General features: G+C 40.2%; 1 protein-coding gene across 3 annotated transcripts in view; it reads left to right on the top strand.

The window, feature by feature from the left end:
- The first annotated feature begins 4,849 nt into the window (after nt 1–4,849).
- Nucleotides 4,850–18,391, top strand: part of HELB (DNA helicase B) — a 33,982-nt gene continuing 20,440 nt past the window's right edge. The window contains exons 1-6 of one of the 3 annotated variants that reach the window (XM_047867726.1): nt 4,850–5,089; nt 6,327–6,737; nt 7,651–7,820; nt 10,121–10,999; nt 14,929–15,106; nt 16,534–16,675. In XM_047867726.1, the coding sequence (XP_047723682.1) occupies nt 4,906–5,089; nt 6,327–6,737; nt 7,651–7,820; nt 10,121–10,999; nt 14,929–15,106; nt 16,534–16,675 (1,964 nt within the window). In that variant the 5' untranslated portion in view covers nt 4,850–4,905. Of the gene's footprint in view, nt 5,161–6,326; nt 6,738–7,650; nt 7,821–10,120; nt 11,000–14,928; nt 15,107–16,533; nt 16,676–18,391 lie in introns of all 3 variants that reach the window. The other 2 variants (XM_047867727.1, XM_047867730.1) reach the window with 2 other exon arrangements.

Genomic DNA, 18,391 nt, shown 5'->3' on the forward strand with positions numbered 1-18,391 from the left:
GTTGAAATAAAAATATTTTGGATATATTTGATTAAATAAAATGCATCATCACAATTAATGGTACCTGTTTCTTTTTTTAATGTGGCTACTAGAAAGTTTTAAATTACATATGTAGTTCACATATTTTCATTGAACAATGTGGTCTACAGCCTTAATTAAAACGAGGTTAAATGTTTTTGGCAAAAATACTTCACAGCTGATCTTCTGTACATTATACTGCATCCTACCATGGGACACACATCAGTTTGTCTCATTAATGGCGTGAAGTTTGAAAACTTGACAAAGGGGTGACTGACAAGAATCTTCATTGTAAAAATACATTTTCCCCTTTGCAGTTTGTAATCTATTATAGCCGTAAGACTATTGAGCCACGGTTTCCCATTGACTTTTCACTCAATGTTTTGTTTTTTTTTTTTTTTAGCCTTTTGTGACCCTTGCTTGAATCCATTATTACGTTGCGGATTGCAAAATGGTGTTTTATATTTTTAGAATTTCTTTTTAAATTTCTTACCTGACATTCTTTTCTTCTTTTCCTTTTTTTTCCCCCTTTCCTTCTTCCTTAAAAGGTGTTTTTTTGTTTTGTTTTGTTTTTTTTTTTTTTGTTTTTTTTTTTTTTTTTTTTTAAATTTTTTTTTTTTTCAACGTTTATTTATTTTTGGGACAGAGAGAGACAGAGCATGAACGGGGGAGGGGCAGAGAGAGAGGGAGACACGGAATCGGAAACAGGCTCCAGGCTCTGAGCCATCAGCCCAGAGCCTGACGCGGGGCTCGAACTCACGGACCGCGAGATCGTGACCTGGCTGAAGTCGGACGCTTAACCGACTGTGCCACCCAGGCGCCCCATGTTTTGTTTTGTTTTTGTTTTTAGGAAGTATCACAATGGACACATCACTTTTTACATACTCAGTGTGTTACAATCAAGTGCAGTGATTTTTCTGATTCTCAAGCTTCCCGAAATTTGGCTAGTGGAAGTCCCTTCAAGGTGGCGCCTGAATCTTTTTATCATCACCCCATTGGTTTTTGAGGGCTTCCTTGCCATCTGGTACAACAAGTCCCAGGTCTGCCTTCTATTTTCCTTGTTTTGGAGGTAGAAACCGCCACTCCTTAAGAAGCCTCCATTTCTTTGAATGACAAAATGGTATTCCAAAACCAAGATTTAGGGTGGTAGATGTGATCAGAGTTACTGGGATGACATTCTTTTCAGGTCCTCTCAATAGACAGAACTAGAAAATATATTTTAAGAAACCACAGCTCATATTGACATTGCTAATCCAAGTTTAATATTGTAGGAGTTTTCTCATTCCATTTGTTTTCTTTTCATATACATTAAAAACCTTCGTTTGATAAAAACATAAAGGCATTTACTTATCTGCTTTATCCTGTGATACAGAATTTCAAAATTATCATAACATTATTAAAACCAGCATTAACCATAGTGTGTGGTGAAGTTTAAGATTACTTTGTAGATCTTTTGTCCTCAGCATATATCCTGTTAAGGGTCTATGGTCAGAGTAACTTAAAAGTATTTATTCAGGGGCGCCTGGGTGGCTTGGTCGGTTGGGCGTCCGACTTCAGCTCAGGTCATGATCTCACGGTCCATGAATTCGAGCCCCGCGTCAGGCTCTGTGCTGACAGCTCGGAGCCTGGAGCCTGTTTCGGATTCTATGTCTCCCTCTCTCTCTGCCCCTCCCCCGTTCATGCTCTGTCTCTCTCTGTCTCAAAAATAAATAAACGTTAAAAAAAATTTAAAAAAGGGGCGCCTGGGTGGCGCAGTCGGTTAAGCGTCCGACTTCAGCCAGGTCACGATCTCACGGTCCGTGAGTTCGAGCCCCACGTCAGGCTCTGGGCTGATGGCTCAGAGCCTGGAGCCTGTTTCCAATTCTGTGTCTCCCTCTTTCTCTGTTCATGCTCTGTCTCTCTCTGTCCCAAAAATAAATAAACGTTGAAAAAAAAAAATTAAAAAAAAAAATTTTAAAAAAATTTTTAAAAAAGTATTTATTCAAAGTATTCAAAAGTAACTTGAAGTAATTATTTTCCCTGAAAGGTTATAGTAGTATATGTTTGATAGACACTTTCATTTGTTTCTGTTTGTGTCCAATTCAGGTTTGCTTTGGGCTTATTTATTTTTGAATAAGTGAAACATTCACACAGTTCAGAAGTTAAAACCATTATAAAAAGTTACGCTCAGAGATCTTGTTCCCAGTCTTGTTTCCTCTACCTTCTTTCTATCCTACCTGTAGGTGACTATTTTCATTAATTTCTGGGTTTACCCCTCCTGGCCTTCCTGTCTTCCTATCCCCCTTCCTTCCTTCTTTCTCCCCCAAACAAGCATACCCACATACACATAAATAAAACTATATGCATGGCTTTTGCTTTTTCTTATTTAATTGAATATCTTGAAAACCACTCATTATCAGTTCATAGAGATTTTCCTTTCTTTTTTAAAGTCACTGGAGAATATTCCATTGGATGGATGTGTCATAATTCAGTAAGTCTCTTACTTATACACATTTCTGCTATTTCCACTTACTTGCTACTACAATAATTACAGAGTGAATAACTCCACGTCTGTGTTTATGGACACGTACCTTCAGGGTAGATCCAGGAATCTCACTTTTAGAAACATCCCAAGTGATTTTCATGCATAGCCAGATTGGAGTATTGTTGCTTACTGTGTAAAAAGGGTAAAAATGGTATTCAGAAACCTTGAATAGTTAACATTTTTAAAACGAAGAAACAACAGGTAGGGAAGCAAAGTTCGCACCATCCCAAATCGTCGCTTTACTTCGAGGAATGCAATTGAGTTATATAAACAGTAGCTTAACCTCTGGAGTCTTGTCCCCTAATCACCACGTTGGTAACAAGAATATACTATTCGGACACACATAAGTGACCGAGATTTGGGCAGCAGACAACTTTCAGTTTAGATACGCTGAGTCTGAAGTAGCTGAGGTACATCCAGCAGTGGCATCTACTAGGCGGTTTTTTGCACAGGTTTGGAGATGAGGTTAGGAGTCATTGAGTGTAGATGCCAGAGTAGGTGAAAGATGCTCGAGGGGAGGGTTACAGAGTGAGAAGGTGCTTAGGATGGACCTCTGGGGAATATTAGTACTTAAGAGGGCAGTAGAGGAGCCCAAGGAAACTATACGTGGCTAGAGAAGTAAGAGGAAGCCCTGAGAATGAGAACACACGACACGAAAGCCCAGGGAACAAAGTGTTACAAGAAGGTAACAGTTACCAGTGTCAAAGGTGGAGAGGTGAGGTAAAATAAAGGCAAGAAGGTATCCACTGATTTCCATCCAAGAGACCAGGACTGTGGCAGACCAGGTTTAATACTGTGGTGGGAACAGTAGCCTTTATTGAGTGTTAAGCAAGGAATTCAACCTCACACAGATGATCCTTGGAAATCTTGGAAACACCTGGTGTTTTGTCAGCTACAACAGAGTTTTTCTAAAAGCAACAAGAAGAGAGATTTGTATCCAAAGGGAAAAATCAATTTTAGTATTTTCTCCCATAGATTTTTCTTAAAACTTTGGTGCTGGCTGTTGTTAATGTATATTAAAATCTATCATAAAATGCTTTGGGGTTTAGCAAACAGCACGTTTAGGTATTTTAGGTTTATTATTAATAGAGTAATTTCATAATAAATAGTATAAAAATAGTAAGGTAATCATATGTTTTATGGTGTTCCTCAAAGAGTACCATGACTTTTTTTTTTTTTTTAATTTTTCAACGTTTATTTATTTTTGGGACAGAGAGAGACAGAGCATGAACGGGGGGGGGGGGGGGCAGAGAGAGAGGGAGACACAGAATCGGAAACAGGCTCCAGGCTCTGAGCCATCAGCCCAGGGCCCGACGCGGGGCTCGAACTCCCGGACCGCGAGATCGTGACCTGGCTGAAGTCGGACGCTTAACCGACTGCGCCACCCAGGCGCCCCATGGACCTGGCTGAAGTCGGACGCTTAACCGACTGCGCCACCCAGGCGCCCCATAAGAGTACCATGACTTTCAAACAGTATCCCGTATGGGAACCATGGCTCCGGAATAAGTTTTTAAGCCTCTTTGCTTTCTCTTCTACTTCCTTTCCCCAGTCCCTGTCCATACTCTTGGCTATAAGTAGATGCTGTTTTGCCCCACTGTTAGCAGGTAGGTAGTCCAGCTGCAAGGAGCTTGGGAGACCAGTGTGCACTCACAGAGGAAAAGAGGAAACAGACTTTGAATGTCATCTAATCCAGTAGTTTCCAAACCCGGCTGAGCATCGAAATAGATAACCTGGCACGTGCCTGAAAAAGACAGAATCCTGGGTCCCTGCCCTAGATCCTTATACTCTGCGTCTGGAACGGGGCGTAGAGAACTGTACCTTGAATAAGAGCCTTTGATGATATGAATTTAACTCCTTAAGAAAGCGGAGGACCAAAGCAGCCACGAATAAACGGGTCCTTCGACTGGAGATTCGCTGCTCTGTGCTTTGGGTGATGGCCGATTGTCCTGAAGGGCATCTGGGTTTTCGTTTTAGGGTGCTGAGGAGGGCTTGCTTTTCCGGGCTTTTTGGCTCACTAGACCTGGGCTTCCCTCACTTTTCTCTCTCCGGAGGTGCTAGAAGTTCTGCAATTCCCCCCCCCCCCCCCCCCCCGACGCTGTCCAGCCAGCGGGGTTGGTCCAGGAATCCCGAGGACAGTCGAGTCCGGTTACCGGCGTGCACTCTCTTCTTCACCCCGACCTTCGCCCCGTCCCCGGCGTCTGCGTCTTATCCCCGCCTCCCGCGGGAGACTTGGGGCGGAGCTTCGCCGCTGCCCCGCCCTCTGCGCGCGCGCAGGCCGGACGTCGCGAAGCTGATTGGCTGATCATGGCTGTGTACCTGCCGGGGTTTTCCGGAATGTGGGGAGAGGCTCGGGGGGGATCATCATGGCCTGGTTGACCCAGCACTTGCGCGAACTGCAGGGACCTCTGCTCCCACCCAAGGACTTGGTGGAGGAGGACGATGACTATCAGGACGAAGCGGAGGAGACTGAAGATCTGGTGTTTGTCGACGCCGAGGAGCTGTGCAGTGGGGGCGTAAAGGCTGGCGGCCTCCCCGGACTCCTCCGCGGTGAGGAAGCCCCCTGCCCCAAGGGGATGGGATTGGAGGCTGAAGTGTTTCCCGTTCTGGTGTTGTCCTAAGTAAGGCGCCCCATTGCTAACAGACTTTTTTTTTAGGACGGCCTCTCTGTTTTCATCCTACTTAGGATAAGATAATATTAATATTAATAATAATAATAATAATAGCAGTGACCTGAGTAAATACTATGCGTGAAGCTTGTGTTCTGTGTGTATTATCTCATTTGATATTCACAACTCTTTGAGGTAATTTTATAGTCGAGGAAACAGTTGAATGTCCAGCCTGTATTCACACCCGGAATCAGACTTTCAGACTGTTTTCCTGTCCTGCCTGGAATCAAATGTGTATTTATTTTTCAGCTACTTCGAAAATAGACGCACGTACGCAAGAAACACCTCAAGGCGTTGTTGATTCATTAACCTTGTGTTAATAGTGTTGCGATGGGGGTTTGTTTACCTTGTGTAGTTTCCTGTGCTATAAATTATACCTGTTATGTGTACATTGTGACTGATATTTAAGAATATTTTATTTAAGAATATTTTAGTGGTAACCAAAGACCAGTAGAATTTTCTGTGCTGATGGCATTTTTCAGTATTTGCTCTGTCCGGTACAATAGCCACCAGCCATATGTGACTATTAAGGACCTTGAAGTGCAGCTTGTGCTATTGAGCTGAATTTTAAATATTATTTAATTTTAATTAATTGAATTTGAAGAGTTACCTGTGAGTGGCCAGCACAAGTTTCCACAGAAAGTTTTCAAGTGTTTGTGGAGGGTGTAGTCATTTATCCTAAAAGTGTTAGTGACTGGCTATCTTGTTCCAAGCAAGGTGGTGTTTGTTGCAGGTATACCCAGGAGGGATAAGATAATGAAATTTCTGTCTTAATGGGGCTTATCCTTTGGTAAATTAAACAGACATTCTTTAAATAATTACAGAAGTAACTATATTATTATTTAGTGCATAGAAGGAATAGTAAGTAGTGCTAGGAGAGGTTATATTCTTGAGATTCAAGGAAGGCTTTCTTGAGGAAGTGACAATTAAGCTGAGGTCTGTAGCAGATGGGGTAAACAGTAAGGAAGAGAACATTTGAAACAGGTGGAACAGCTATGTGGATTCCCTCATAGACATCTATCTGTACAGGGTGCTGTGGGGCGATTAAAGAGAGCGGTAGATTTGGTAAAATATTGAAAAAGGGGTTTTAAATATCTTAAATTAACTTTTTTTTAAAGTTGTAATTCCTGATGAAAACACTCAAGAGCAATGTCAAGTGTTTGGACGTTTTCCAGTAACGGGTCCTTGGTGGCGAGTGAAAGTACAAGTGAAACCTTTGGGACTGAGGAGCTATCAAGTTCAAGGATTTCCATCTTACTTTTTACAGTCTGATATGTCACCACCCAATCAAAAAAATATCTGTTCCCTGTTTCTTAAAGACTGTAAAGTCTCCAGTGATCATATAAATAAATTTTTAGCATGGGTAAATGCTGTATCAAGCTATAAAAACCTCAACTTTGAAAATCTTAGGGAAACATTAAGAACTTTCCAAAAGGAAATTGAAAGGAATCGTCAAAAACAGTCAAAACAGAATGTACAGGAAGAGTCTCTACCAGAAAATGAGATGTGCCTTCCTCTGGAAAACACAAGTAGGTGTGATTTTTATCATCCACTTTTAGTGTAATGGAAATACTTAATGACTAGTGTGTTTAAGACATTACCCCTATAGTATCTTGGCTTAGTATTCTTTTTTAAAATGTGTTTTTGAAAATGTGTTTCTATCGCTTTGGGATGTGTCATTGTCATTCAAGGTTCCTCATCATTAATGTGGAGAGTTGGGTAAGATGATCTTTAAGCTCCTTTCAGTTCCTCCCCAGTTCTAAAACTGTGATTCTGTCTTTGTCTCTAACTTTTGTGTCCATGGGATTTCCTTGTGTCATTAAGAAAAAGTTCAGTTGTTAGTTATTCGGTTCTAGTTATGATTCTGTTTAAGACGGCAGAGGAGAAAGGTACTCATATTCTTGAGTATTCCATTTTGGAAAAATTTCAGCCCAAGATGGTATAAAATAATTATATATTATGACTTGCTATCTGGACATCCGCATGAGTGGGATATTTCATTTCTTAATTATATCAAATACATTTGGCAGGACAGCATTGAATAACTTCAGTGACAAAAGAATCATGATTACAGTCAGAAAAATGATTATAAAGGTTAAAATGTAATGAGTTATTTTTTACGCTTAGTTTTAAATTTATCTTTGTATCACAGAGTCACAAATTTTATTGATTATATAGTAACCAGAAGGAAACAGAAGGCCGAGAAGCAGTTGTCTAAGCATTTGAGGAACATAAATTTTGGAGTTAAACACAGTGAGAACCACCTTAGTACAAAATCAATTGTTATAATACAATCAATTTTCTTGCTGGTTAAATACACTTATTGATCTCTCTTTGATTAGGATTTCTTAAACTGGTTGTGCTGGGTGAGAAAGTCCATCAAATCAGTTGTTCTGTGAACTCATTTGTATGTTTGATGTGTTCTTTTCTATTACCCTATAGTTCCATTTATAAGTGTAATGACAGCTTTGCAGTTTCCAAAAATAATGGAATTCCTTCCAGTTCTTCTGCCTCGACACTTTAAACGGCTCATAAGTTCAGGTTCTAAGGAGGTGTTGGGAGCCATAGAAGAGATGTTAAGTACACATCCGTGGAAACTTGGATTTGGTAAAGTAAGTAAGACATTTACTCAGCAGCATGTTGTATGGGGGGCGGGGGGAGGTCTCAAACTTGACAATTTTTACATCTCTCTCAAAGGAAAAAAATTTGTATTGGACTGCAATGTTGATTTATTTTTCGTTTCGTGTTAGAACCAACTATAAAGTTCTTACACCTGTAGCTCATACACAGTAAATTTATAAAGGAAAACAAAATAACAAAACTGATGACATTCACATTGTCAATAATTTCATTATATGATTTAATAGGAAACATGTTTTGGTAACTAAATGGCCATTTGCAACTTGAATACAGATCTCATTGAAGGCACAAGTTCTTATGAATTTGGCAAGTTCATTTCAGTCCCTCCCTTTCCTGTCTGAACTTTTGAAAACGTTTAGTATTTGGCACAATAATATCATTTACGTATGAACCCACTTCTGTTCTTATCATCATAGACCAAAAGTAGGAGTGACGCTATGAGGCTTCAGGGGTGTTGGGAACCAAATGTGGCCCTTAAATGTTGCAGGACTTTGTTATGGGCGGTTTTCCAATTGAAAATACAATTTAAAAAATCTGAGATAATTCTTGGATCTCCAGGAATGTTCCTAGAATCCCCTCCCCCCACAATTTGAGTAATACTGGAACAATGAATTTGTTCCCTATATAAAATGATGATGGTTTCAGGATGTTTTGCAAAATGAGATTCTGGAACATTTGATTATTGCCTGTATTTATCAAGTAGAGAAGAGAGAGCAATGCATATTCTGGGACTCAAGTGGGAGAAGGAGGCTTGAAGTCCATTGCTCAGTGTGTGAACTGCCATCAAGAATAAAGACCATTACTGGGGTTAAGATTGCTGGGGCTGCTGACCATCTAAATCTGTGCTTCATACCATAGTCTGGGTGGCTTAAACAATGGAAATTTATTTTCTCATGGTTCAGGAAGCTTGAAGTCCAAAATCAAAGTGTTGGTCTGGTTGGCTTCTTCTGAGTCCTCTCTCCTGAGCTTGTACATGGTCATGAGAAGACACCTCTCCCTGTGTGTTCACATGATTTTCCTTCTGTGCCTGTCTGTTGTAATCTTCTCTCCTAATAAGGACACCAGTCATACTGGATTCGGGCCTACCCCAGTGACCTCATTTTAACTGAATTACCACTTTAAAGACCCTATCTCCAAATATGGCCAAGTTTGGAATACTAGGAGGTTGGGATTTCAACATATTAATTTGGGGGGGGGGGAACACATTTCAGCCCGTAAGATATAAGGAAGGTTCTAGCAGGGATGTCTCCATGAAAAAAAATGGAGCTGGTGGAGAACTTGCTGAGTGGATCATGGTGAAGGAAGTTCTCTGCCTCTTCAGTAGAGTTGGGGCAGAATTGTTGAGAGGCACATAGAAACCTAAACACGCCAAGAAGGTGAAGCAGTCATCATACACACAAGAGTTTGACACAAAAGTTCATGTAATCGTGGTATATCATGTTGCTCAGCTGTGAATCCTATTTAACATCAATGTAACCAAAACTGATTAACAAAATGTATACTATAACTTTTGTTCAAAGATGGGAGGAGGAGAAGAAGGTATGGAGGTGATGGCATAAGAGAGAGCTTCCCCAGAGAAAGACTTTCCATAGTAGGGAGTTCATACTAAATATCGAAAATCTAAAAAAAAAAAAAAAAAAAAAAAAAAAAAAACCACAACAAAAAAACCCCCACAAAGGATAGTGTAAACAGTACTTGGAAATGTGGAGTAAATTCTGGAATAAATAACTGAAAGTGTTGGAAGTGTTGACTTTGTCAGCATGGAAAGAGTAAGTCAGGGGATTCCTGTCTTTTGATAAGCTTCATGGTGTTATTTGACTTTCGAAACTGTGTATGTATTGTTTTGAGAAAATAGAATTTTAATTAAAAATGTATATAGATCTTAAAAAAATTTTTTTTAAACGTTTATTTACTTTTGAGAGGCTGAGAGAGACAGAGTGGGGGAGGGGCAGAGAGAGAGGGAGACACAGAATCGGAAGCAGGCTCCAGGCTCTGAGGGCTCTAACCCACAAACCATGAGATCATTACCAAAGCCGAAGTCGGACGCTTAACCGACTGAGCCACCCAGGTGCCCGGTATCTAGATCTTTAATCACAGGACAGTAAAAACTTGGTGATGTATTAGGTACAGAGTTTTTTCCTCCAACTTGACATACGTGTCTTCTGGGACTTAAGCAATTATTGACAAATTACATAGTTTTTACTGTATTTCTAATAAGATTCATCGACATTTATAATTTTTATAAAGCAACTTGAATTCTGTTTTCTTAAAGATAACCTACACAGAACTGAAGCTTTTGCAGTGTGAGGCAAGTTGGACATCATTTTGTCAGTGCAAGTCTCTCCTCCAGTTGATGACTGCTTTGGAGCAAAATGCATTAATAATATATTCTAAACTGAAACATATATGTAGAGACCAAGGGCACACGTGTGTTGAAGAAGCTGACTTCACTTCTAAGTTGTCAGACCATATGTCTTTCCATGATGCTTGGCAGTCTCTGAGGTTTTTGAAGGATATTGGTGTGGTGACCTACCAGAAGGGCTGCATCTTTCTTTATGACCTTTACCAGGCTGAGAAAGACATTGCCTCTTCCATATGTGACCTGATGACGAGGCCCCCATGGCATTTACATGTCGACGTCAAAAGGGTGCTTGCGTCTATTCACACCGCACAACCAGAGAACTCACGAAGCGATGATGCACTGGGCGAAAGTCAACCTGATGAGAGCAATTTGGAAACTTCTGTGGACATTCTGGAGAGCCAGGACAGTGGTGACCATATTTGGAACAATGGTGAACATGAGGTTAACGCAGAAATCAGTGACGCTCTGCTGGATCAGGATCAGGTGGCTGCTTTGGAAATGATTTGTTCCAATGCTGTGACAGTCATAAGTGGGAAAGGCGGTTGTGGGAAGACCACGATTGTTAGCCGTCTTTTTAAGCATGTGGAGCAGTTGGAAGAAAAAGAAGTAAAAAAAGCTTGTGAAGATTTTGAACAAGACCGGGATGTACCAGACGAATGGATTACCTTTACCGAGCAAAGTCTACTGAAGGCCGACAAGGCTATAGACGTGTTATTAACAGCACCAACAGGAAAAGCAGCTGGCTTATTGCGACAGAAGACTGGTTTTAACGCTTATACACTGTGTCAGGTAAAGCTTTTTACATTTGTCTCTGCAGATAAAACATTTGCCTTAAAGATAAGCTTTGTTGAATCAGCTGATGTTTTATTTCTCCCTGATGACAATCAGTAGGTATTTCTTGAATGTCTTACGGATCCGCGCTTTGTAGCAGCTGAACGTTGAGGTCAGTGCCACTCAGAACATCCAGGCTGTAAACTGTACTGGTTTGCGTGAGGCAGGAGCTAGTGCTGGACAGTAAATCAGTACACTGCTCCCTACGTTGAGAAAGTCTTACTACTATGGAAAAATGAAAGGCAGCTAAACTGAAGCGTATGCTTAATGATGTAGTTAGTTTAGATTCTGACACCAGCTTTATTCTGCTGGGACTGGCTACAAACATGTTACAGTCCACAGGCCTTATTTTGAGAAGCATTTGCATTGGAAGGGAAAGGTTTTATTCTATTTTACAGAAGGAAAGCTCCATAAAAGGGAAGACTTTCATCATCTAGCTTAGTTCTTTATCTTTGTCACCCACAACAATGCCTGGCAAATAGTCACACGTAATGAAATTTTCAAATGAATTAACATGCTTGAAAAACAGAGTTTTGGCTGTAGTTAGAAGTCATAGATTTCAAACTTGTAAAGAGCTGGAGAGGTTTTTCTAGCTCTGACCTGTCATTTTGTAGATCCAGGAACTTAGCTGTTGGAAGATTTCTGAAGGAAATGATCATTGAATTGGACTCTAAAGGACAGAGAGCCTCAGGTGAGGAGAAGGACATTTTATTTAGGGGGCAGGTCTTTCCACAGGCATTGAGGAAAACGATCATGATGGGTTTTGAGGTGACTGCATTGATTGGAATGAATTCCATGTATTGCAAAATAATGGAAATTGAATTTGGTTTCGACTGGGAATTTGAGCTCTAAAGTTTGCAAAGTATTTTGCCATCTCATTAAATCCCTGATAAATCAGTGACGTGAGTCATTTTGTAGAAGAGCCAGTTGAAATTTGGGAGCATTAAAGGACTTGCCCACGATCTTAACCAGGAGTGCACCTAGCACCTGGATTCAGATTTCTCACCTCCCTGCTTATTATTCTTCCGGGGGTGCCATACTTTCCTCATTTATTATAGACCTAACAGAGAAGCTTGCACTTGGTTTACTGGGGAGCTGTTTAGGTTCCTAAGCAAGAGAGTGAAATGAAGAAAGCGGTTTTAAGGAAGACTGTATAGAATCACAGAGCCATGAGCCACCCCAGAAGTGACGTTACCTATTACCTTTATTTGTCATGAGGGTGAACATAGTCCTAGAGAGGTTCAGTGTAGCTCATTGATGGAAGGGTCTTCTGATCAGCTTATGATTTTTTTCCATTACACCTTCACGTCTGATGAGTCTAAGGGTTGGATTAGAAGAGGAGAGCCAGAGTGGGATCATCTTGAATTTCATTTAGAATGAAATTGGCAGTGTGTTAATATCTGCTTGGAATGCTGCTGGGAGAGTATTTCTGAAGCCACATTTAGGGGCAGGAGAGAGTGTAGGACCATAGGAAAGGCACTGATGGGGCATTTGTCCCATTTATTTATCATCCTTGGGCTGGGGTTACCAGATGGAGCAGATAAAAATAAAAACAAGTCTTTACTATAAGATGTACCAAATATTGGATCACACATACTTGTACTAAAATGTCATTTATTGTTTATTTGAAATTCAGTTTTAGCTAGGTGTCCTATATTTCATCAGGCAATTTCATTTTGAGTTAGTGTGTAAGGGAACATGGCTGTAAGGCTGTGGGAGTAATCTAGGCTCATAGATAGGTCCTGTATTGAATTGGTAGCACTAAAAGTATAGTGGAAAATGTCAACCAGGCATTTCTAAGGTAACTGATTGAATACGTAAAATCAAATTAGCAGTGATTCCAAACATTCTATTGTGAGACAAGGCCACTGAGAGAATGAGGGTTTTATTGAAGGGAATTGATGCATTCATGTGGAAAATATGAAGGCTTTTCCTTAATAGATATATGTTGAACCTAGCTGCAGTAGAAACATTAAATAAAGATACGATACCATTTAAAAAATCCATGTACGTATATTATATATATAGTGACAATGTAGAAACATTTTGGGAATGATGTATACCAAAATATTTAATGTTCTTTGGTTGTATTTTCTAAATTTTTCTCCTCATCTATGTTTTTAAAATAGTAAATATTATTACATCTTTATTTTTTATTTATTTATTAAAAAAATTTTTTTTAATGTTTTTATTTATTTTTGAGACAGAGAGAGACAGAGCATGAGCAGGGGAGGGGAAGAGAGAGAGGGAGACACAGAATCGGAAGCAGGCTCCAGGCTCTGAGTTGTCAGCACTGAGCCCGATGCGGGGCTTGAACTCAGGGACTGTGAGATCATGACCTGAGCTGAAGTCGGCCGCTTAACTGACTGAGCCACCCAGGCGCCCCATTACATCTTTAATAAATAGTTCCTTTAATTGTTTTGTTGTTGGTGGTGGTATTTTTTTTTAACTTTTTTTTAATGTTTATTTTTGAGAGAGAAACAGAGTGTGAGTGGGGGAGGGGCAGAGAGGGAGGGAGACAGAATATGAAGCAGGCTCCAGGCTCTGAGCTGTCAGCCTTGGTGGTATGTTTTTAAATGTTGGGAAGTAAGGGGTGGCTGGGTCGGTCGGTTGAGCGTCCGACTTCAGCTCAGGTCATGATCTCACAGATTGTCTGTTTGAGCCCTGCGTCAGGCTCTGTTCTGACAGCTTGGAGCCTGCTTTGGATCCTACATCTTCCTCACTGTCTCTCAAAAATAAATAAAATAAACATTTAAATGGTAAGGAAGTAAGAGAGCTTAGAATATTAGAAGAAAAATAGTATTTTCATAGGTTGGGAAGGCAGCCTTTTATTTCTAAAATGGAGTATTCCAGTGGGGAGAGGGGGTGAGTCAAAGTGACAGGACCATCTCAGAAGGCCAAGAAAAGGTTGGAAAAGAATAGGGAGCTCTTTAATCAAGAGTAGTAAGAGAGAGGTGGAGATTTTGCATTAGAATAGTGCCGTGTGCAAAGCTTGTTAAACACACATAGTACTTATCAGGAAGCAATTTTTTGAACTATTTGATCTTTTCTTTTTAAATTTACTTGATCTATATTTTCTGTGTATCGAGCCCTAAAACTTTTGTGTTCTCTATTTCTTTTTTTTTTTTTAATTTTTTTTCAGTGTTTTTATTTATTTTTGGGACAGAGAGAGACAGAGCATGAACGGGGGAGGGGCAGAGAGAGAGGGAGACACAGAATCGGAAACAGGCTCCAGGCTCTGAGCCATCAGCCCAGAGCCTGACGCGGGGCTCGAACTCGCGGACCGCGAGATCGTGACCTGGCTGAAGTCGGACGCTTAACCGACTGCGCCACCCAGGCGCCCCTGTGTTCTCTATTTCTTTAGCCTGTTTCCCTATGTGACTCTATGTACATCCCCCTGCCCCTCATTTAAGAACTTTGTTAAACAATTTTTTTTAATATTTATTTATTTTTGAGAGAGAGACAGAGACAGAGACAGACAGAGTGTGAGTGGGGGGAAGGGCAGAGAGAGAGGGAGACACAGAATCTGAAGCAGGCTCCAGGCTCTGAGCTGTCAGCACAGAGCCCGACGTGGGGCTTGAACTCACGGACTGGAGATCATGACCTGAGCTGAAACCAAAAGTTGGACACCTACCCGACTGAGCCCCCAGGTGCCCCAAGAGTTTTGGGTTCAAGCCCCATATCGGGCTCTGGCTGGTGGTGCAGAGTCTGCTTGTGATTCTCTCTCTCCCTCTCTCTCTCTCTCTCCCCCCATCCCATGTGCTCTGTCTCTTTCAATAATGGATAAACTTTAAAAAAAGAATTTTTTTTTTAAAATAACATGTTAAAATTTTGTTTCGTAAAATTTATTATAACCTGAATTTTAAAATGCCATGCTTTGCTTATAGGTCAATTATAGTTTCTATTACTGGAAGAAAAAAAACCCGGCCAAGAACAGCCCATGGAAGTTTTCCTCTGTTAGAGTTCTGGTTGTAGATGAAGGGAGTTTGGTATCTGTCAAGATCTTCAAGTCAGTTTTAAATTTATTGTGCGAGCACTCCAAACTTTCTAAGCTTATTATCCTTGGTAAGTGAAATATTGTTGGAATCCTAATTTGTTTATTCAAAGCATTGCAGTTAATAGGTTGCTTACACCGTTTGGTGGTTTTAATATCCATATCCTGCAGGTGGGAAGCCAGTTTTCAGAGTCCACACTCCAGCTACCCTGAGTTCAGTCTGACTACTCCCTCTATTAGCTTGGGTGGTTCTTCATTTGGGCCAGGATATTAGCAGCCCGGGTGGTGAAATGAAATAGAGTTGTTAGGGGTTATTGCTAATCACCTAAATGATGACCGTTCAGGTGGTAAAAATGTCACACACTCAGAGGAAATAACGATGTGGATCATTTGGGAATAATACAAAGTCTGAATTACAGACCACTTAGGAGTAAATTTATGATTTTCAGCTAATAACCCAAATTAGACCTCACTAGCCTCTTAAATTCTTTCCCGTTCTGGTGAGATTTAGTTAGATTCTGTTGGGTACCTCTGGTCTGTAGACTGTATGATTTCATGGAGAAAAAATAGAATCGCGTTGTGAGAATCAAATTGTATATAAATAATTCTCTTAGGTCTTTGAGGATGTGTTCTGAGCATTTGATTCTGTTAATGGCTTAAGCATTTCCCCAGTTTGTGCTGAAAAAGTAGTTGTTGTTTTTTTTAACTCCAAGTTTTGTTTGTTTAAAGAGAATTTTAAGGGGCACCTGGGTGGCTCAGTCGGTTAAGCGGCTGACTTCAGCTCAGGTCACGATCTCACGGTCCATGAGTTCGAGCCCCGCATCGGGCTCTGGGCTGATGGCTCGGAGCCTGGAGCCTGCTTCCGATTCTGTGTCTCCCTCTCTCTCTGCCCCTCCCCCGTTCATGCTCTGTCTCTCTCTGTCTCAAAAATAAATAAAATGTTAAAAAAATAAAATAAAAAAAAAAATAAAAAAAAAGAGAATTTTAATAGAGCCAAACATTATCACTGTATTACTGAAATTTATTATCAAGTATGTTGGGTTTGTTTATTTTGTATTTCATGTGTTTAGTTTATTTATTTGAGTCCGTAGATTCTTCCAGGTCTACTAAGACATTGAGCAAGATTGAATAGGGGACTAAATACCATATATCTAAGGATCTAAGGCCTGTTTTTCTCTTCACATGTTGGCTAAAATATATATCCCTGCACAGTTTGCTTGGGGTTATAGGTCTGAAAGGAATTCAATTCAGATTTTACCTTATTGTGTTATTGCTTTTTTATATTTCATATTGTTTACTTTCAGTGCTTTGTTGTTAAATATTTTTAAAGAGTTCATGTTCTTAAGTAATTTTAAACAAAGATGTTTGGGGCTTTTTTTTTCTTAGAGTAAGTCTTTGTAATTATAACATATGTCAGTAGGGAGAAATAAAAACAACTTCTAAATTTCAGGACCCTCGTTACTTAGAACCTACTGTATCCTTTTTGTTCCCCTTTTAGGTGATATTAGACAGTTACCCAGCATTGAACCTGGTAATTTGCTGAGAGATCTTTTTGAGACTCTTAAGTCAAGAAATTGTGCTATTGAACTAAAGACAAACCACAGAGCAGAATCTGAGCTAATTGTGAACAATGCTACGAGGTACAGTATAACTAAAATTTTGCGTTTTCTCTCTGTTGTATTAGAAATCAAAGGTTAAAAAAATACATATTAGCTTTTGAATTAGGGCAATTCAGTGCAGTACATTTACTGTGCTTTTGTAGCGAACCTATTCTAGCCTTCAGGTATATATATACTTTTTGACCCACAGTTAGAAAAACAAAGGTAATATTTTTCATTACTGGTCTAGCATGAATTATTATTGAAATTTAAGAATGACTTTTCTTGGGGGTGCCTGGGTGGCTCAGTCAGTTGGGCGTCCGACTTTGGCTCAGGTCATGATCTTACGGTCCGTGAGTTCGAGCACCGCATCGGGCTCTGTGCTGACAGCTCAGAGCCTGGAGCCTGTTTCAGATTCTGTGTCTCCTTCTCTCTCTGACCTTCCCCCCTTCATACTCTGTCTCTCTCTGTCTCAAAAATAAATAAACGTTAAAAAAAAAAAGAATGACTTTTTTTGGGGGTGTCTGGGGTGGCTCAGTCAGTTAAGTGACTGACTCTTGATTTCGGCTCAGGTCATGATCTCACGGTTTGTGGGTTTGAGCCCCGCATTGGGCTCTGAGCTGGTAGCATGGAGCCTGCTTGGGATTCTCTCTCTCTCTCTCTCTCTCTCTCTCTCTCTCTCTTTTGTTCTCGCTCGCTCGCTCTCTCCCTCTCCGTGCCCCTTCCCTGTATGCTCTCACTCACTCTCTCTCAAAATAAATAAGTAAACTTAAAAAAAAAAGAAATGTACCTTCCTGATTTAAAAAGTATATATGTGAATAAAGTTATTATCAACCTTAGAGACTAGAATAAGCCCAAGGGGAACAGAGACTTGGAAATGAGTTCATTAGAGTTCAAAGGAGAATGGGGAAGAATTATCTCCAATTTTTGTAAGGGGAGCCCCAAGCCAAAAAAAAAAAAAAAAAAAAAAAAAGGAACACACTGTTGTATTCCTTGATGGAATGGGTGGCCCCCATTGCATCTTACTCCCCTTAGTGTAGAAAAGAATCCTTTTCTTCCCTTAGTCTTCTCATAAGCCTTTAGAGTGATCCTCTAATAGATGGAGTGGGATCTCAGAATACTAAGAGACCATTTTATTCATTGGGCCGAAATTTTTCTTTGTTTTTGATTGACATTCTTATAAAATGCTGTTTTTGTTGCTTGAACATTTTCTTCATTGGATGTCAGCAGAAATTAGAACATTTAGAACCGACCTTCTCTAATGCCCCTGTCTGCCCTGGGTAGGACTATAGGAAGAATTGACAGGGATAGGGTAGGATGTTGTAGGTTCCTATTAAGACATTAAGCAAAAGAACGCAGTTAGACCCTTTTTGTATAACCCTTCTGTTCCTACCCAAAGGCCACCTCACTTTGGGGAGGTTGGTAGATGATTGGTCACTTTAAAATCTGAAAATCTTAGAAGAACCCAATGCACATTAGATTTCTTAGAACTCAGTTTTATCTGAAACTTAGGAATTCCTCTTAGTAATGCTTTTGATGTCATTTAGGCTGTGCTGCCTTTATCATTTCTTCCTAATCATCATCACCAGATATTTAATGTCAGAAGGATCCCAATGATACCAGGGAAGGACTCCTAGAGATAGAAGTTATGTTTCATGTTCTGGGTCAGAAGCAAAACCTGAAATCCATGGTGATTCTCAGCACTCCCAAAATTGTATCTGCAGGGATATTTCAGCAGGGTGGCCTCCTTCCCTTTTC

The sequence above is a fragment of the Prionailurus viverrinus genome, chromosome B4 (genome assembly GCF_022837055.1).
Source record: "Prionailurus viverrinus isolate Anna chromosome B4, UM_Priviv_1.0, whole genome shotgun sequence".
Classification (NCBI taxonomy): Eukaryota; Metazoa; Chordata; class Mammalia; order Carnivora; family Felidae; genus Prionailurus; species Prionailurus viverrinus.